Raw genomic sequence first — 20,808 nt, forward strand, 5'->3', positions numbered from 1 at the left:
AACCCGAGTCTTGTTTGGGTGGTTGGACACTGGTTTTTCGGTGGTCAGAATAAAGTGTAAGGAAATGTTTTGGTTATTCTTTTATTTCAAACTTTGAAATTATGCTCTTAATTACTTCTTTATTATTTCAAAGTATCCCATTTATTCAAACAAGAAAGGGTGGCTCTGCTGCTTCAGCTACAACTCCCGCTCCTCCTCCGAGCGGCGGCCTGCGCCTCGGCCGTCGGAGGGGGGCCTCGATGCTCGTAGTCGCGAGCGTCCGTGGCAATGTCCAAGACCAGCCTGTCGTGGGACTGGGAGTGGGCTAGCTCCACGGAGTCCCGCGGTGCAGGCATGTGAGCGCCTTCTCGACCTCAGCGCGGCGCGAGGGCGGCGAGGCGCGGCCGCCCGAGCCGTGGTTGCGCGTTGGCGGCCGGCTGCGGCAGCGAGGGCCGGCGCGTGGGCCGGTGCCGGTGCCGGCGCCGATGCTGCGCGAGCCGCGTGTGGACAACGGCAGCGCCGCGTCTGAGGCAAACCGGGGCCGGCAGTGCATCGCCGAGTCCGCGGCACCGGGCGTGCTCCCGGACTACGCCAACAAGTCCGTGCCAGCCGAGAAGATCGCCGAGCTCACGTTGCTCGACCTAAGCGCGCACGGGAGCGGAGGGCCTCCGCCGCGAGCGAGTGACGGCGGTCCACCGGGGACCCCCGGGCGAGGTCCTGCGGACGGCGCGTTGGGGCACGGCCGGAGCTCCAGGCCGAGACCTCGCGCGTGAAGTACGGGGAGTGTTGTGGGGATGGTGGCTGTTCTCCGCAGGCCACGACGACGTTGAGCAGCGCGGCGGCCGCGTTCTCCCAGGTTCTCGACGTCACTGACGGTCAAGGTGAGGTTTGTTAAGCAACATAGCGGCCAAGAGAGTTACCCCAATAACCTCGTCTGCACAAGCTCAAGAAGCAAAGAGCGAGGCAGCAGATAAAAAAAAACGTGGCCGGGGGAAGACCGCCCCACGATTTTTCATTAAGAGAAAGTTTAACCGGCTTCCGGCCGTGAAAAAATCCCGAACCTTGGCTGCGCCAGCGAGGGTTTTTTTTTTACGCACCGGGTTCGAGCCGGGCGGGTGGTGTCCACGACGGAAGCGCCCCACCGTTGAGCTATCTGTCGGTTCGCAAGGCAGCGGACAACGAGGAGATGGTGGGTGCATAAGGGTGGGTGTTTTTTTTAAGCTCCTGGGCCTCTCATTTATCTAGTATTTTTTTGTGAAATGTTCATGCTGATTTGGTTCAGAAATAGCTCCGATACGTGATGTGTGAATGGCTCTGCCTTCCCTCTGCTTTGTGCTTGTAGCTTCCATGTGTACTGCTCGTGCTTGCTGAATGGTGAATTGATGGAAAAATTGAGTACTGATTTTTTTAATGATCGAGTTATTCTACTTCGGTGTAAATGAGATTCCTATTGCAGCAATGGTGGGAGAAAAAAATATTGTACTGCCTTTAAGCTTGCACAAAATTGTTTCTTTAGTGAGATGGATTTTTTTCTTCTGGCCATCCACGCGATGTTTGCATGGCTCGGTAGTTTTTTTTCTCTACTCTTATTTGTATTTTTTATTTTTTTCCTTTCAGCTATGAATGTTATTCCTTTATCTGTGTTTTCAAAAATATGGTACACGGTGTGTGCGCATCTTATTTAAACAACGGTACATAGGGTGTGCAATGTTATGCATTTGATACAATAGTGTACATTAAGTATACAATATTATACAGGATTGGAGATAGAGAATGTGGTATGTGCGCCTAAACAGTAAGGTCAGCTCCAGTGTCAAATCGATTTTGCTCTAACAGGCGAAAAGCGTGTCAGGGAATTTGACGTTCGCATTGCATGCTTTGGTATGTGGGTCCCGCCACTCAATTAGAGTTGATAGAACAAAATAAAACAATGTTTCTCTCTCTACGTGTCAGCTATTGGTTTGCTGTGAAGAGCCTGGGTATCTGCTTATAACACGGCAGCTCATTGTTTATTCAGCTTGGTTTGACTCGTCTGCGGAATGCAATTTTACTTCTAACATGCATGGTTCGATGGCTATTGTGTGCTCAGTTCGATTTATTGAGCTACAAATCGATTTTGAGCAACACTGGAGCTAGCCTAAGGGTATAGATAAACAACTTGTCTAATTGAAGGGCAAATAACACCAGTACAATTGTGTACAAGGGGAATGGGTAACCTGCTACCACTATGTACATCACAATTCTTTTTTTTTAATCGCACAATAGAGACGTAGGCATTCACATCATTATTAAATGACTATATGTAAAAGTATGTGTTTTTTTATTTTTGAAATCACCGTATGCAACAACTCTTTTTCAAATTTTCAAATATTAAAATGCATGAAACTAATTACCGTATATGTGGGTGGGGATGTGAGTTAAAAAGTTAATAGAAAAGGTGTACCTCGTGGCACCTATGTACCACTATAGCTTTATGTCTTGTCCTACTGCCAAGATTCTTGGTCATATGTCCTGTTCGGTTCATATACAACCAATAAAAGATATAAATACAAACATACAACCAATAAAAGATATAAATACAAATATAATACGAATGGTTAGGACAAGATCACATGGAATCCAATTGATATCAAGGGTCAGGATTGCTTTCATCGAAACTGTCGGGTGTATCATCGATTTTTTGGCATATCTTAAGTGTTCATTGGAGTTCTTTTTCCACTGGTGCTTTCTTGACTAGTTGTCATTAGGTGAACTTTGATAAGTTTCATTCAATAGTCAATAGAGCTGACCTTTTTTCATGACATTGCAATGATTCATCTATGATGTCACTAGGGTGTACTAACTCATCCTGGGCTAACTCATCCTGAGCTAGTACAAAATTTACATGGAAGTTAGTGAAGACCTGAGCTTTAAGTTCGCGACGCTTTCTTTCTTAAGACCCCTTTCTTTACTCATTTTCCTTCATAACACATTTACCCAAAGGTTTATTATGCAAGGATATTATCAGGTAACGTGTACAGTATATGCACTGTAATATACTCTTTTCTATATAAGTTTTTATTAAGGTTTTGAGAATTACTTTACACTTAGCCATACCTTTTTACTTTTAAATGTATAGCGTTTAGGACAAACTAATTTGTACCCTAATTTGACAAACCCAAAGGCCAAAACAGAACTGCTACTGTGCTACCTGACCTTATAAAAAAAAACCGCTACATCCCCTAAAGCCCCAAACAGGACCCAACTGTCAGGACAATGAAATCCTGATTCTACATAACCTTATAAAAAAAACGCTACATCCCCTAAAGCCCCAAACAGGACCCAACTGTCAGGACAATGAAATCCTGATTTTTGGGTTGAAACCAGGATGATCGATCCTGAATTGTGGGCTGAAATCGAAAAGATTGAACCAGACTAAATGGATGCCACAAGCCCACAACTCTAGATCCACATCTTTATATTTAAGCGCCTTTTCAATTGAAAAGTTGTTTAGATGCCAAAAAAGTTGCTAAACTATTATATCTGAACTTCCTAGCCACTTGACCAACGAGAACTTTTGTAGCTAAATTTTAGGCATGACTTCAAATGAAAAATAGTTTGACAAACACATATCTCCCAAGTGCAGTACAATTTTCACATAATGGTCATCTCTACCTGAGATGATATGAAAAGATATGTGATTTTTCATTGAATATCATCAGCGGGCTCGATCTAAATTTATCGGCTATACAAGTGCCAATTTGACATAGAGCTCCTAGTGTGGCTACCGGTGGCTGAGAGGCTCACATAGTTTCACAATTCAATAAATTTGACTACTATTTTCTAATATTCCTCAGCTATTGCCTTCTTCCAAATGTTTCATCTTCTTTTTAATATAATCGGCAGCTCTGCACCTTAAAAAAAAAATTTCTTCCAAACGTAATTGCTGAAACCTTTGCATCTCCATGTTATAAAGGTCACGAGGGCAAACGATCGGCAGTACAGGAGATTGCATTTATTCGGGCTGGGATTGAGTATACGGCAGGCAATCCTATCTGCCAAATCTGACAGAGAAATGCATGGCTTCCACACGAGCGCTAGCCCACGGCACAAGGCACCAAAGTCTCTGGCAAGCACCTGCTAACTCTTGAACTATTCAGCTTGCCGTCAACGGACACCAGTGATGGATGAACAGTGAGTCAACGGCGTGCTAAACATGGATGAAAGCTCCCATGATCATCAATGGCGTCTCCTCAGCCCTCCCTCCCAAATTAAGAATCATGGCGCAAAACGATCAGAGGTTTGTTGGTTACTTGTCCTTGATGATGCGGAATTTTACCACAATTCGCAGGAAATGTTTGTAGTTGTTGGAAGAAATTCTGAGTTCCGAACAGGGTCGACATCGAAAAAAGCACTGGATCAATTTGGAATCAGCTGTACATTCTACTCATGATCTAAGCAGTAACTGTACTTTTTACAAAAAAAAAAACAAGAAGCTTCTGAAAGTTGTACATGAGACAAGAACATTTTCCTACTACCCTAGCAAGTTACCGGTAGTAATCAGTTGGTCACTTCCCCAGAGAATTCAACGTCTATGGGGTTTTCATTCACACGGGAGGCCGGAGCAGCATGTCCGCCTTGTGGACGCTCCTGCTGGGGCCAAGAAGGCATCCACTGAGACGCCCCTCGCCGCCGTCGTCGGGTTCGTCGTCCTCACCCGCCGGTGCGCCGTCGCGGCGCCGGTACGCGGCTTCCACGTCGCTGAGGATGGCCGACACCTCCGCCATCCCCGGACGGCTCCTCCCGTCGTTGCCCACGCACGCCAGCGCCACCCTGGCCGCCCGCGCCAGCAGCCGCGCCTCCGCCTTGTCGGCCGGCGCGCCGGCGCGCGCCACGTCGAGCACCTCCACGCTGGCGCCGCCGCGTATGCGCGGCAGGGCCCAGTCCGCCAGCCGGCCGCCGTCCCAGCGCCGCCCGGTGAGCAGCTCCAGCAGCACCGCGCCGAGCATGTACACGTCGTCCTCCGCGCGGGCGTCGTCGCGGCGGTCGAGGAAGCCGGCGAGCCCGTAGTCGGTGAGCCTGACCGCGAGCCTCCCGCCGGCGGCGGACGAGCTCACGAGAACGTTGCACGGCCGCACGCGGCCGTGGACCACGCCGTGAGCGTGCAGGTGCGCCAGCCCGCGCGCGGCGCCGGCGGCGACCGCGGCGCGCTGGCGCCACGGCAGCGTCGTGGGGACGTGGCGCGCGTCGTCGTCCCGGCCGAGGAGCCTGTCGAGGCCGACGGCGCCGACGGGGGCTCGCTCGACGAGGAGGACTCGCTCGCCGGGGCCCTCGGAGAGGCCGACGATTGCCGCGAGGTTGGGATGAGGCGGCACGGCGAGCGAGCGGACGGCGGCGGGGAACCGCCGCCCGCCGGGGTCCCCGAGGACGAGGTGCGGGTGCATGCGCTTGGCGGCGATCCCGGGCGCCGCCGCGTACACGGCGAAGTGCCTCCCCTGCCCGATGACCCGGCTCGGGTGGAACCCGTCGGTGGCGCGATCGACGTCAGCGAGCGGGACCACCTGGAGAGGCGCCGTCGTCGCCACGGCCGCAGAGCCAGAGTGGGCCGCGGCAAGGTCGGCGTCGGCTCCTCTCGCGGCTGCCGCACGCCGCTTGCGCCAGAGCAGGAAGAGCGCGACGGCCAGCGCGAGGAGCACCGCGGTGGCGCCGGCGAAGAGGGCGTGGTGGACCGCGGCCACGACGGCGTCGTGCATGGCGCTCGCGGCCGGAGCGGTCGTGGCGCACGCGCCAGGCCGGAGTGGATCGCGTTCGGGGGGCACGTATGGGATTAAGTAGCACGTACGCAAGATAGGCCACACGTGCGACGGTACGTGCGCGTGCAGATGTAGGTCAAACCTGCGATGCGTACACTACCGTGAAGGAATGGACTGTCAGTGTGGGATGTGTCGCGACGATGTTGAGCAGCTCACATGGTTGGAGCATCTCCCTGATTTTCGGCTCACCGGCACCTCTGGAAATTTGTTGTAGCTACAACATTTCACTGTTTCTTTTTGTCACTTGTCCGGTCGTTTTGAAATAGCTTTTTATTGTATTCTGAAAAGGTATATAGAATGTAAATATTCCCTTTGTTTCATTTTTCACCGCGTATTAGCATTCGAAAATGGTGAAGTTTCGGTCAGCAACTGATTTAATTCGTGTATATATGTTTAGCCTATAAAAGTTGATGATTGTATTTCAAAAATTAAAAAATGTACCATATTGATTTTGTGAGTTTTTTTTTTTTTGCGGCTACCTATTACGTGAGAGCGAAACTGCTCAGCTTTCTTTTTTCTTAAAAAATTTATCTCCAAATTTTCTCACCGGTTAGAGCACGTCAGCTTTGCTACCCCTCTTCCTCGTTAGTCAACATAAGCAATTATCTAGTTGTTGTAGTTTGTGCATGTACGGCAGAATGCGAAAATAAATCGTGTCAAGGAAAAGTTAGTGGCCAGAAATAAACAATAATATCTTCTCACTCAAGTAAAAAAGTTGAAATATTGTAATGCATGCTCGGTGCACAAACATGATGAAACGACGCATATTTGGGCAATGCACAAATACTCTTTCACGATAATAATGAATGGTCCATTTCTATCGTACACTATGATATCGTACACCACGTAAGGCGTCTTCAAAGGAGATGTGGGTTAAGAGTCAAAGGAAACATGATTTTTTCGCATCTCTAAGGGCCAGTTTGGTAGGGCTCCGGCTCCGGCTCCGTGCGCTTACCGAAGCACGGAGGAGCCGGAGCCGCACCAAACGGCATTGACCGCGGAGCCATTTTTTGGTACATTTGGGAGGAGCCGGAACCGTTTTAGGCCTGCATGGAGGAGTCCAAAAAAGTGGCTCCGCGGCTCCGGCTCTGGCTCCGCACGAGGAGCCCCTCGCGAGGAGCCCTGCCAAAGGAGCCCTAAATTTTCGTCTCCAACGCATCTCCAATGTGACCCTCATAAGAGACGTGTTTTGGCAAATCCGCGTCACAAACAAGACGTGTATTAATAACATGCGTCTCTAATGACTAACCAACTCATAGGAGACGCGGCTTGTTAAAATGCGTCTCATATGTTGGTACATAGGAGTGCGGGTGAGCTATGAGAGTTTTCAGCAGACTCATAGGAGACGCGGGTTATTAACACGCGTCTCCTATGACTTATTGGAGACGCGTTTTGTTCTAACGTCTCCTATGATGGTATCTTCTTTAATTGTATCTTACATAGTGGTACATGGTATTTCACTCTCTCTTGCACCTACATTTTTAACCAAATAATTGTCATTAAAATAGATTAAACAGTTATCCTGTTATAGTGAGCCATTGGCTATCCTCCGGACCTCCACCACCTCGTCGTCTCGCCCAGCCATCTCCACCACCGTTGAACCAACCATCCTTTTCCGAGGTATCATATGTAGCAGTCCCAATTTCCAAACACATAACACTAATCCTCAGGCTTTTGGGTACCGAATTTACATCACCCTAAGAATAAACTTAACCAAGCTAGAGAGGTTAGGAATTGGAAGCTTGTACTTTTTTGTCTGCATGCATCCAAGAGCACTTGAACAGGTACTAAGTGGTTATAGCTAACGTGATCGTTAAGAGTTTTAAATTGCAGAGCAGGTTACAGTGGTCTTGAAAAGCGCTTCTGAGACTAAATTTGATCTTAAATAAATTGAACTTGTTGACATGCTGCGTGAAACGACGCATCCGGGTTACCACATGATGTGTTTTAAAAAAATAAAAAAAATCTAAGTTTTCAGGGTCGTACCGATACGTGATAGCTTGCCTGTTTGGATCCACCCAACTAAATTTTAGCTTAATTAAAGATTGGAGTTTTTTTTATCTAGCTAAAGTTTAGAAGGTGTTTGGATCCCCGAGCTAAACTTTAGTCCCTGTCATATCAAATGTTTAGATACTAATTAGAAGTATTAAATATAGACTATTTACAAAACCCATTGCACAAATGGAGGCTAAACAGCGAGACGAGTCTATTAATCCTAGTTAGTCCATGATTTGACAATGTGCTGTAAACGGCTAGACGAGTCTATTAAGCTAATTAGTCCATGATTTGATAATGTGCTAATTAGTACATGATTTGACAATGTGCTGCTGAGCACATTGTCAAATCATAGACTAATTAGGTTTAATAGACTCGTCTCGTCGTTTAGCTTCCATCTGTGTAATTAGTTTTATAATTAACTCATATTTAGTTCTCCTAATTAGCCTCCGAATATTCGATGTGACATGGACTAAACTTCTTTTAACTCCAGGATCCAAACACCCTTTTGGTGAGCTAAATTTTAATTGGGATCGTTTGGATCCATTAGTTAAATGGTAGTTGTCGAAAATAAATAACCATGCTACCTTCTTTTATATTACTGCCAACTCCCCCACCGCTGCTGCTCTGATGCCGCTCTTGTTTCCTCTGCGCGCCAACCCAGTTCTTGCCACTGCTCCTTTGCTGCTGTCTACTTTTTGCGTCAGATAGCCAACACAAGGGACGCCAAAACAAGCAGATGGGTGCCTTTTTTTTACAACAACACATATGCACGCACATATTTGATATTGTTTCAAATAGTAATTCATTGTTCACACAACTCCTAGCCATTGTTAACTGCTATTAACCCACTGATTAAATTAGATTAACTGGAGGTAGCCAGCATAAGAGCTCATCCAGCAGTTGCAGATAAAGAAAAGTCGAGCAAGCAAGCAAGCTAGGTAGCTCCACAATGGTGGAACCAGGCAGATCGGCAGTGGCAAGGGAGGCCAATAAGAAGACTAGCACTTCCACCGGCGCCGCCATGAAGAAGAAACTGATGAGCAAGAAGCCGGAGGAGAAAGACGGCAGTGGTGGCTGCAGGACGACGAGAAAGCAGAGCAGCCACTGCAGGGAGCCGGAGAGCCCATCCTACAGGTTAGCGCTCAAGAGCATCTTCTCCTGCAGAAACAGCCATCAGCAGCCGTACAGCAGCAACCGGAGCAAGAAGCTGGGCTGCTCCGCGCCGTCCATCTGCAAGCTCAAGGACAGCGACACCAGCCATAACCAGAGGGTGGCGCAGAGGCCGGCGGCGGATGAGACGGCGGGCGTCGGTGAGCGGCGGCAGCAAGCGGCGCGTGAAAAAGTCCCTGAGCGACGTGTCGTCGGTGTCGAAGCATATGCAGCTGCAGCGTGGTGGGTCATCGCTGTCGTTGTCGAAGCGGTGAGGATGGGCGGCGGCGCGACGAACGGACCAACGGGTGCGGCGTGGGGTGATGCGAGTAAATGCGGCGGTATCTTGGACTTCGCCGGCTTTTAGCTGGTTTTAGCGACTCTTGGCCAGCCAATGGCTAAAACTGTTTTTGAGCTTGGGCTAAAGTTCAGCTGCGTTTTAGCTGGATCCATTTCGATCCAAAGTAGCTAAATTTAACCAGCTAAACTTTAACTAAGGAATCCAAACAAGATCATAATAATAGAGCATTAGATCACTTAGATGAGCATACTTTGTATTACCCCTCGTGTGGCTCCTTCCCTTCGGAGTTCAGATTTTTTTTTACGGTCACAGGGGTGGGGGGATCCCCACCTGAATTTCATTAAAGGGCCTTGGCTAGGCCAAAACCGGTACAAGATTTTTAGCAACATAAAACACAGGTTACAACCGGAGTACAAGAGGGAGAAACAAAATACCCAAACACACAGATACTTCAAATTGACAAGCTATCATTCAAGCCGAAAGAATAACCACCGTTCGCCAATTAGAGTTACCACTGAACAACATACTCGCCAAGTGTGTCGTGGCCATTGCACCTCCAGTCCACCTCTTGTAGCTACGCCGTTCCAGTGTCACCCTCCATCTGAAGCCAGGCCAATGGAACGGGGACTAAAGGTGGCAAGAGGTGCGCAAACCAGAATTCATCGGACACGAGGATCTCCCTTAAAGCTGATGGTAACACCATTCACCGCACATCCGCGCTCCACGTACCACCATCCAACGCCGTACAAGGGGAGAAAACCTCGAGGGGAATGGCAATAGAGGTGGAAACACCACCCGGCATAAGATTTGATGGCACCATCAACAAGGAGACAGCCGACCGAGTAGAGGTGCCAGATGGGGACACTTAGGGAACCACGATGGAGGTCAACAACCATTAGCCGCTAGATCAAAGAAGTGTATGGGTGATGTAGAACGAGAAGCACCAAAACCATTAGCGGTCATGAGTGGCGGCACGAGGGGGTCTCCAAAGCGATGCCTTCACCAAAGTGGTGCACATGGCCCCAATGGGGAGTGGTCTCTCATCATCGCCTCCAAGAAGGACAATGGCGTCTGAGGATGTCATCGATGATGGCATTGGTGCAGAACCAGGCTAGGATTTCTTCTGACTGAAACCTCCCAGACCAGCTGTAACGACCGACCCCTAATCTTTCCCAGTTAAGTTTGATCTCAGCCTTTAACCTCAGTTAGTTGCTCTGTTGACCGCACCTAAGTGCTTGGTCTTCCGCCAGTTCCGACCCCTGAGATCCGACCCCTACCGCTTCGTTCCTTTTTCCCGACCGTGGCGAGTTCAGCCCTCCGTCGGATCATGCTGATCTTCCTCACCCGTCCGATCTTTTCCCCGGTGAAACCGTGAGATCCTTTTCCAGATCCCCCGCGCCAGCCGCACTCGAGTTGCATGGCCGCCTCAGAGCTTTCCTGCCGCGTGGCTCGTCTTCTCCGACGCCACCGCTCAGTTTTGTCTCTGGCAAGCGACCAAGTGGGTTCCCGCGCCCTTTTTCCCCAATGGCAGCGGAAGCCCTCTGCACCCCTTTCTGCAGACCCTCGTCTCCCGCGCCCATCATCACGATACCAGATCCCGACCCCGGAGACCGATGTCGCCCGTCTTTTCCGTCCCTTCCAGCAACAGTTGCGCCGCCCGGTCGTCGCTACACGACGATTCCCCCACCGCCAACCCCGACCGCGGCCGCGACAGTCCCTTTCCCCGCTCTGTCAGAGCCGCCCGACAATCTGTTGTTCCGCGCTCTCCCCCGCGCCGCGTCCGCTTGTTCTCCCACCTGTGCGCCCTCGATCCTAGCGCCGTTTAACCGGTCTTTTCTATCACCTCTCCCGCACGACGACGCCCGCTCTCCGCCAAATCCCAACCACCGGTCTACCCGCGCCTACGCCGCCCTGACGGAGTAGCGCAATGATCGCTGGCGTCACCCCCGGAGTTCTGCAGCACCGCCCGGTTTGCTCAATCGCCGCCACGGCAGAGCACTCCATTGCTTCTCCCCGGCCTTCGCGCCGCTCCCCTTCTCTCTCTCCGCGACGTTTCCGTTCCCCTGCGCCAGCAGCTATAAAAGGAATGCCCCCATCGCCGGAGTTCCCTCCGCCTTTGTTGCCCTTAGCTTCCTCTAGTCCCTGCTCAAGCTTCTAGTGCCATCCACCCAGTTCTTGACAGGTTCATCTCCCAGTTCCTCCTCAGTTCATCCAAGTCACCAGCAGCGTGCTCCCTTGTGCTGCGTAGAGCTCTCCTGTGATCCGCAAGAAGCAGCGCCGCCGCCGGAGTATCGCCAATCTTAGTCCCCGCTCGAAGCTTTAGTTCTGCGCCCAAGTCTGCCTCTTCCCGACCCCAAGCTTTCCTTCAGGAAGAAGGTGAGTGCCGACCCTAAGTCCGCCTCGCCCGACCCCTCCTATCCGCCCGACCCCAGTTCCGTCTCGTCCGACCCTGTCTGTTTGCCGACCCTTGTCCGCCTTGTCCGAGGGCTTGGCTGTGATCTTTTTCTTCAACTCGAGGGTGTAAGTGTAAAACGTGGGAACCCTTCAGCGCCTACGTCTGAGGATCCCAGTTATCACATCCTCTAGTTCAAGGATCAGACCACTAGTTCCCTTCCTACCCTTACCAATGATCATCATCAGCTCTCTCAAACAGCATCAACTCCTGTTCTTTGTCGCGAGTTTCTGGGCTCAGGAGAGCCAGTGTTGCTGTCGACTTAAACGTTTAAGGTAACCCCCTGCATTGCATTCATGTAGAGTTGCATCTCGCTGACGGCTTCTACGAGCTGCACCCGGCGCCCGAAGAAGAAGCTGTAGCCGAGTTCCTGCCCGCGGAAGTCGAAGCCGCCCCCGAAGTCGAGCAGTTTCCGTCCTCTTTGTTTGCAGGCAAGCCCCGGTTGCATGAACAATCCTACGTGTTTTGCCAGACTTGCGCATGCCTTCTGTAACATGCTTGTGCATTTACGTATAGGAGTTGTGTGAAACCCTAGATGCATGACTTAATTATTCCCATGATCTGAACACTAGCTGTTGGACCGAGTAGCTGCATTGCTTAATAGGAGACGGTAAAAGCCGAGTGATCTCCTGTCACTCGCGAGTTGTAGGAGTTGCATGTTTACTCTCTGCTACAACTATAAGGACGGTGGACGGGGCAAGGTTGGTAACACTTTGGTGGTCGGATGGTCGCCCCGTCTGTCTATGAAAACTTGCTAAGGCCCGACAGTGGTGGTGTTCGTGATCAAGTGTTTGAAAGTACTAGCCTCATACTTAGTATGGGATGAGGAAGCCTAATACCGGATTGAACCTAGACGTGAGCGGTCGCCCCATTGTTCTTGGAACGGAGTTTCCCCTGCTGGTTGTCGCACGTGGTGGCAATGAGTGGTCACAGGACGGCAGAGGCCGGGTCTGTGGAACCTTGCACCAAAGGAAATGGGCCCGACACGGGTTAGGGGATTGATGGGGAAGGCCGACATAGGAAGCGACCTCTGGGTGCGTGGATGTCGTGGGGCTAGGTTCACCATGCATGGTTAAAGAACTCGAATCGATTCGTCTGCCTCTCACAGTTTGAGATTACTTGATCGCTATGTCACCCTAAGTAAATGAGGAATCTGATGATGGCAATGTTGTTGTTTCTATCTACACACTTGTTTGGCTCGATGGTTGCTTAGAATAGGTTGCACAACCTAGAATGGTAAGTAAATCTAGAACCGGAGCTAAAACTTGAAAATAGGTTACTTAGTGCTTTTGGCAAAACAAACCCCTCAGCCAAGAAGCCTTGCATGTCTAGTTGGGAGAGTAGTTGGCTCCTCCCCGGTTAAGTCTTGTTGAGCTTAGTAGCTCAGCCTTGTTGTGGCTCCTGTTTTTCAGGTGAAGTTGCAGTTCCCGACCCCTCCCTTGTTGGCGCTTGGCCGCCCCAGCTTCCGCCAGGCTGGACGGTCGAGTGGGACCCCTCCTCGGACGGCGAGGAGAGGACTCAGTGATGTTCTGGCTGGCCTCGCCCGGACGTCCGACCCCGACGAAGTCTTCCGCTAGCTTTCTCTGTGATCTTTGTTTGTAACCCTAATGTTGGATTTTATGGTGGAACCAAAAGTGAGTAAAACTTGATTCAAAATTTGTGGACTTGTTGTATTCTCTGTAACCGCTCACCTTCGTGTGGGTTTGCTGAACTCGATCCTGTTTAAGTGGTTAAATCGGATGGAGTCCGACGGCGCTTCGTGTTAGCTCGCGTTAATCAGGAGTGTCGCATGTTAGGCGACCGAACTCTGATTAATCAAGCTAATCCGAGGTGGTTCCGCCACACCAGCGCAAATGCATCCAAAACATGTGGGTAGGGACGCCTCAAAACAACGCCTCCAAGGAGGAAGAACGGCACCTGAGGGTGTCGCTGTTGTCGGCACAGCACAAAGCCAAGCTTGGATTTCTCCTGGCAATCCCTGTGCCACCGGCTGCCGTTGACGCGCTGTGGAATACGGCCAACCACATGCTGAGAGCGCCGAGTGGAGTCCCTAACTGGCGACGGCGGCAACGGAGGGGACACGAGGACCGAGGACAGGTCGCCCTCGGCCACCGTCGCCGCGGGACTCTGATGCCCAGAGGCACAGGGCCTCCACTCTGGAGCAGCCCCGACCACTGCGACATCAGGGTAATCAGAGCTGGAGGTCCACGAGCTCCGTGCCCCAAGCTCCCCCGCAGGGTTACGGCCGGAAGTTAGCAAGGCTCCAAGCTCCCCCACCAGAGGAACCAGGTTTGGACTGGAGGAAGCTGCATCTGGCAAAGCATAGTCGAGTTGGCCGCCATCGTCGCTGGGCAACAAAGCTCGAAGGCACCAGAGCCCCACCTCAGCAGCAGCCCCGCCTCACTCGCTGCTACTCCGGGGAAGCAGTAGCTGGACGTGAGCTCCGTGCCCCGAGCTCCCCCACCAGAGGGACCGGATCAGGGTTGCAGGAGGCCGGATCTGGTGAGGGGGGAGTCGTGCTCCAGCCGCCACCGTTGAGGGCCAGAGCTGGACAGGGGCCCCCAAGCTCCCCCATCGGGGATGATCGGAAGACGGAGGGAGGGGGCAGATCCGGGCCGGAGATGGTCGGATCTGGTGAAGGGACGTCGAGCTGGGGCCTCAAAAGCTGGCAAACGAATGGCATCTCGTCGGAGAAATGGCTGCTCATGTTTGAAGATGGAGAGGAAAAGTGAGGGGGAGGTGAAGAGAGGGCTGTGGTTGGTCACCGAATTCGGCGCCATCGCGGCCGCCACTGCCGCGCGCCATCCGGCGGTGGCAGTAGCGGCCGGCTGGAGCTGCTGGTGAGGAGTTTTTGGTGGGCGGCGGAGTCGCCCCTCCCGTCGCCTGAGAGCAATGCGGAGGGGTCGCATGGAGAAAAAATTTAGGTTCACTTCATTCCATGATTTCCCTGAGTTCGGGTTTGTACATAGGAGTTTTGGTCACAGCAACTTCACATGCATGGAAAAGCAACACTTACGTGGGGGCAGGATACATTCGTCAAGAATGGATGGAGAAGCAATAACACACTCTACTTTTGTTTTTTTTCATACTCTATTACTCATTTTTCTATTTTTTTTGTCTTTAGCTTCTAGGTTGAGGATGATGAAAGAGTTTAGCTGTGTGCATTCGCGATGGCCAGAAACTATTTCTTTATCACAATAACAAGCGAGAGTATGAGTTTCGCTATACTTTTGACTTTAAAACCAGGACACCAAAGGATTATAACCTTCTAATCACTTAAACCTTGTTCGGCAACTTAAAAATCCAACCTCTTCCAACCAGATGGGTGTGGGTAGGTTAGGAATTTAATTTTAAATTCCAAGAAAAGGAGTTTGAGAATTTAATTCAAATTTGCAGCCCTGGGATGGTTCGAGATTTGGATAGCTGAACAGGCACATGGGTGGTGGAATGGTTATTTGGTCTACAAAACGGAATGGTTACTTGTATCTGTAATTCTGTATCACAGTCAAAATTTTCTAGCCATCTCTTTTACAAAGCGCATCCTTATTTGCCGTGGTTGTCGGGTGAATCCATGATGAAGGCGTGACGAGCATTTGGATCATGTCTTGTGTTCGATAATATGAGTTATTCCGTGAATTTTGCATTTACTTTATTAAAATTCTAAGTGGGAAATGATTAAAACGATTAAATGTTGGAATAGAGGAAAAGGGAAAAGAAAGCTAGAAGGGCCGGGCTGTTGGTACAATTAAGGCCCAATGATCAAGCCCATTTCGGAGCGGACAGTTGCTAAAAAGTCACATCGTCAGTCCTATTTTTTATGTTTTCGGTTTTATAGCTACCAGCTCTGACTATTTATGATATTTTGATAGTTTTGATATTTTTTTCCATTTAGGACGGGAAAAAAGGGCGTAGGAGAATATTGACAATCTTGTTCAGCATACTCACATCCATTTCTTGGTCAGGCACCTTAGGACTCCTAAATTCTCTGTAAAAAGAGAGAGAGAGGCTCGATGCTAGATAATATGTGACAAACTTCCAAAAGGTTCGATGCTAGCTAATTTAAGAGAGAAGCACTACTTGTACGCGCCCTATGCGACATGCATGCTAACCAAAGGCGCTTATATGCTACGTGCACCATTGAGAAGTCTGATCAATGGCCAATGTTTAACATGCTTCGTTGACACAGTGACTGTCATTGGACGGGCAAGGGAGCACAGGCAAGCAATGCACCATTCTGCTGCCATAGGGCCATATGGCAACCCTGCTCGACGGGCTATGAACAGTGCGGCAGAAGGGGCATATGCCCCTTGGATCCAACATACAACATTATCTTCTCCATGGATTGGTTTACCACAGCCTAATAGAAGATCGGACTACTGTTCACATCAAGAACTACACTGTTTTGGTGCCGTCACAGCGGAGCCCCTTCTTCAAGTTGAGGAGATTTGGGGGGTGTTTGGGAACACCATGTTAAAGTTTAACACCTGTCACATCGGATGTTTGGATGCTACTTAGGAGTATTAAACATAGGCTAATTATAAAACTAATTGCACAGATGGAGTATAATTTGCGAGATGAATCTATTAAGTCTAATTAGTTCATGATTTGACAATGTGGTGCTACAGTAACCATTTGCTAATGATGGATTAATTAGGCTTAATAGATTCATCTCACCAATTAGCACAGGGTTCTGCAATTAGTTTTATAATTAGTTCATGTTTAGACCATTTAATTAGCATCCGAACATCCGATGTGACACTGTTAAAGTTTAGCACCTCGTATCCAAACACCCCCTTGCTTTGGGTGGACGTGAGAGGGGTAGCGAAGTAAGAGAAAGTGGATGGGCACTACTCGGATACTATTATTATGCGGTATCCAAATTATAAAAATCGACTAAAACTTTACAATTTTTTAAATTTACCATTTTGATTTTTAAACTATCTACGAAATCCCAGAATATGTGCCGTTTGCTATCTTATGCACCACTGAACTGTCTAGTTGTTGTTTATAGGTAGATTAGGCGTGGGCCACCGTCACTCAATTTTTCAAGCATCCAATGATGATTCCTGTATTTCTTCTACCTCTAGCTGACCTACCTCTTCTTCTTCTGAAAATCTCGCCCTTACCACAGCTATCGTCGAAAAATCGTGTGCAAATTGGGGACACTGTAGCCATAACCAGAAAGAAATTAGGTGCTGCATAGGGATAAAGACCTTAGCTTTTGCGTTATTAATTGATTATATTGATCAACACTCCCTCCGTCTATGTTTATAAGGCATGGCATAATCTGACACGGTTTTCAAATAACACTTTGACCATTCATCTATCTTATATTATATTATTTATAGTTATAAACTTATAATCATTGTAGAGTATTTAATTATGAATCCAACCTATAAAGTTTACATTATAACAAATAAAAAATTAATAATCAAATTATTGGTCAAAGATTGCAAAGTTTGAATCTTGATATGCGTGCTTTATTTACCGTATGACCATTTGTTTCTGCTAAACAGACCAAAATGCAGGATGTAACAGCACACATGCATTGACTTTTCGCAGATCCAGCCGCACAGTATCTGGCTCTGAATTCCTACGTGGCCCCTTGCGTGTAGCTCAAAACAGAGTACACCGCCTGCACCACGGTACACAGCAGCCCGACGGCGAGCCACGGGTTGGTGAAGTACCTGAGCATCAGCCACGCCGCCCACCGCCGCGGCCGGCTCCGGAACCGCCCCTCCATCGCCTGCCACGTCGCGTGCAGGTAGTTGCCGCAGGGGTCGTCGGCCCCGAAGGCGACGCCATTGCAGAGGCCGGCGAAGAGCTCGGCGACCTCGCCGTGGCTTCCCAGGCCGTGCACGATGACCCCGCGCCTGGACAGGACCTCGACGTCCCGCGGCGTGCACGCCAGCTGCGACACGAGGACGCAGTACGCCGTGACGTGGCTCCCCGCCGCCTCCGGGTTGCTCTGCTCCAGCGCTATCAGGTTGCGCAGCAGCCGCCACGTCAAGCTTCACGTCGAGGATCGAGCGGGCGCCGCCTTTGCCGCCAAGCGCCAAGGGGCCGGATCCGGAATCCCACGCCAGCGCAGTGGTACTCCGTCGCCGTGCGCCACCGGCCGAACGGACGCTTGGCGCCGGTGGCTCTGCTGCCGGTGGTGCGTGGCGAGAGTGCGGTAGGCGTCAGGTGCAGAAGGTTGCATGTCCCCGGCGGCGACGCTACCGCCGGCGTGGCCACCGAGTACTCCTGCCCGCGCAGGAGCTCCCGGACGTACCCCGTGATAGCCTCCGCCGCGGGAACGCCGGCGTCCGGAAAGGTGAGCCGGTGGACCTTGTCGACGACGAAGAACGGTATCTGGTTCTCCGCGAGATACAGGGCGTCGCGCACCACCGCGACGGCCTCCATCATGTCGCCGCCCACTGACGGCGCTTCGCCACCGCCGTTTCTGCGGCGTCTGGCGACGCAGCCGAACCGGACGAGCACGTAGCAGGCATCGAGCAGCAGCATGCGCACGAACTCCGCGCTGACAATCTGCTCGAACGTGTGGGCGTAGCAGCTCCTAGCCTGGCCCTCGAGGCGGGCGAGCTCGTCGCGATAGACTTCCAGCGTCATGCCGGCACTCGCCGCGGACAGGAGGGCGCCGAGGCTCCGGAGCTTCTCGTCGTCCCTGGCGAGGTGCGGGTTGTTGATGCGGTGGTAGGGGCCGATGGAGACGTGCCGGGTCGACGTTGCGGTTGCGGGTGAGCTCGCCGACCTGAGCGATGATGATGGGGCAGCCGCTGGCGAGCTGCGCCGGCGGCGCTTCCGCTGCGGCCAGCTCCTCCCTCAGCTGCCGGGCCAGGGACTCGATGTCTACGGCATGGGGATCACCCATGGGTGTGATGAGTAGGCAGGCAGGGACGGTCAGTCAGGTCACCAATTGCCCTTCTTGCTTCAGTCTGCTCTGCAGCCCTGCTGAGAAAAGGCACTAGAAATTTGTTGGTGGTTTGATGAATATAGACAGGATGTGCAGCAACATGAAAGGCGCGTGCATAATCTTTCCACTTGAAATTTGAAAAGGCCCTTGGAAAGTTAGGTACTCTTATTGATAGATTCGAAAAGCCTCCGTCCTGCAAAGAGTGCTACTTTAGTTCTGTCCTAAATCAAACCATCTTATGTATGACTAAGTTATATAAAAATATATCAATACTTTTGATGTCTAGCAAGTTTCATTAGATTCATTATGAAATATATCTTCATAGCATACCTACCTAGTGTTATAAATGTTGATACTTTTTATTATAAATTTGATCAAATTTAAAATAGTTTAACTCACAGCAAATCTAAAAAGGACACGGGAGCAGGCTCTAAGTTCACAAGTCAGTCAAGCACTAGGGAAGCAGGGTCTGCCGCTTTCATCTTTTGGCTTTGTGAAGGAACTCCAGTTCGCCTTCGAGCTTCGTCGGTTGCGTGAACCGCACATGTGCAGGAGACAGGACAGCTGGCCTGATGGGTCCCTTCAATTTTGTCCACACAGTGAATTTGCTTACACTAGTCTCATCATCAAGTTGACCTCGAGTCAATGGCCAAAAGCCAATGTGTGCCAAATGTGTTTCGATGGATCTGTGAGTGGCTTTCTAGATGCACCTTTGTTTTTTGCAGACTCTTCTTTTAATCCTCCTGCGATATACCACTCCTCTTCATTTTTACCGGTCTAGGACAAGCAAAGCTTAGCTTGTCAAAACGCCATATATTTTAAGACGGAGGTATTAGCTTGCTCTATAATATTTTTTAAAAAAAATTGCCGTACAATGCTATAGATTTGAAATCAGATGGAGCATAATCTTGCACTAGAGCACCGCAGCTTGACGACGCTTCAATATCAACGAGGCAGTCCCAGTGGAAGGCTTTTTTACTGCTTTATGGAGCAATTCCATAGGTAGAGGATGTTATCCATACGTTCAATAGCCGGGTCACTATAACTGACGGTTAGTTACATGCATCGGCGGTAGTACCATAACCCTGGATCCCTCCTACTATGCCCGCCTATGTAATTGATGCTTTTCAAAAAATCCATGTGTTGTGCATGTATATACGAAGAAGGCAAAGTTCAATTTATCTTTGGCATTTACCAGTTTGGTTGAATTTGTGTATGGTTGGATTCGAAAGAAAAGTTACAGATCACTGAGAAGTAGCACGACGAGGTTGGATTAGGGGTTATCATGAAATTCCCATACCGTTTGACATCATTCTTGTGTTTATGATACCTTTTCCGGCTTCTACTGATCTCGCAACCTGTATGTGTTCCTTCTTCATTTCGCAAATACGGCGGCCTAACCTTTTTCGTTTTTCGTATTGTGACCATTTTCAAGCCCCCAACCGTCCTATGATAAAGCAAAACTTATTCAGCAACTGAGCCGTACACACTCCCTCATTTGGCACCTAAACAATTTTTAGTCGAAGAGCGATAGAATTGGTGACGTACCATGGCATTATCTGATTATTATCTCTTTCCCTCGTTCGACCTCTAACATATGCTTTGGTCATTGACCTCAGGTCAACCCAACGCTAGTGGTAGCAAATTTAATGTGAGTGCAGGATTGGATGGATCCATTGTAGTTTTGTAACGAGGGCAGTCCCAACCCGGTGATTAGGATAGTTTCTATAATATTAAATAGCATGCCATGTAAGTGATGTGGCATGAGAGTTAATGAAATGAGAGAAGGAAATGGTTTCTCATGCGAGAAACCATGTCTACACAGAATCTAAGAAATGGGAAATGATGATTGGAGAGGAAAGAAGAGAGAAGCGAGGAGATTGGTTGATACTTTATTTTGAAGAAACCATTTATTGCCAACATAATTTTATATCTAATGTCTATATGATATGGCATGTATAGAAACTAGGTGGGTTGGGACCGGCTACTTGTTGTCTCGTGCACATGTGCAGTTTTCACGCAACGGCCCAAACTCGAAAGAGACGCTCGGGAGTTGGCACCTTCATCCTCCCTGCGCCCTTCTCAAAAAAGGCAAGAGATGAAGGGGGTGTTTGGATACACCCCACTAAAGTTTAGCACCTGTCACATCGGATGTTTGGATGCTAATTAGGAGTATTAAATATAGGTTAATTATAAAACTAATTGCACATATGGAGTGTAA

At 49.7% G+C, this 20,808-nt stretch overlaps 1 protein-coding gene and 1 pseudogene across 1 annotated transcript; both read right to left on the reverse strand.

Annotated features, from left to right (window-relative positions):
* Positions 1–4,302: 4,302 nt before the first annotated feature.
* Positions 4,303–5,829, reverse strand: LOC117861828 (salt tolerance receptor-like cytoplasmic kinase 1). The gene has a single exon (XM_034745360.2). It carries the CDS (start codon positions 5,709–5,711, stop codon positions 4,566–4,568), a length of 1,146 nt encoding a protein of 381 aa, XP_034601251.1. The 5' UTR covers positions 5,712–5,829; the 3' UTR covers positions 4,303–4,565.
* Positions 5,830–17,219: 11,390 nt separating this feature from the next.
* Positions 17,220–18,699, reverse strand: LOC117860392 (uncharacterized; annotated as a pseudogene).
* Between the last annotated feature and the right edge of the window lie 2,109 nt (positions 18,700–20,808).

Source organism: Setaria viridis, chromosome 6, assembly GCF_005286985.2.
Source record: "Setaria viridis chromosome 6, Setaria_viridis_v4.0, whole genome shotgun sequence".
In the NCBI taxonomy this organism is placed as follows: domain Eukaryota; kingdom Viridiplantae; phylum Streptophyta; class Magnoliopsida; order Poales; family Poaceae; genus Setaria; species Setaria viridis.

What these genes read in the sequence shown, in the direction of transcription:
- LOC117861828 (XM_034745360.2), bottom strand. Translation starts at nt 5,711, where the DNA reads ATGCACGACGCCGTCGTGGCCGCGGTCCACCACGCCCTCTTCGCCGGC.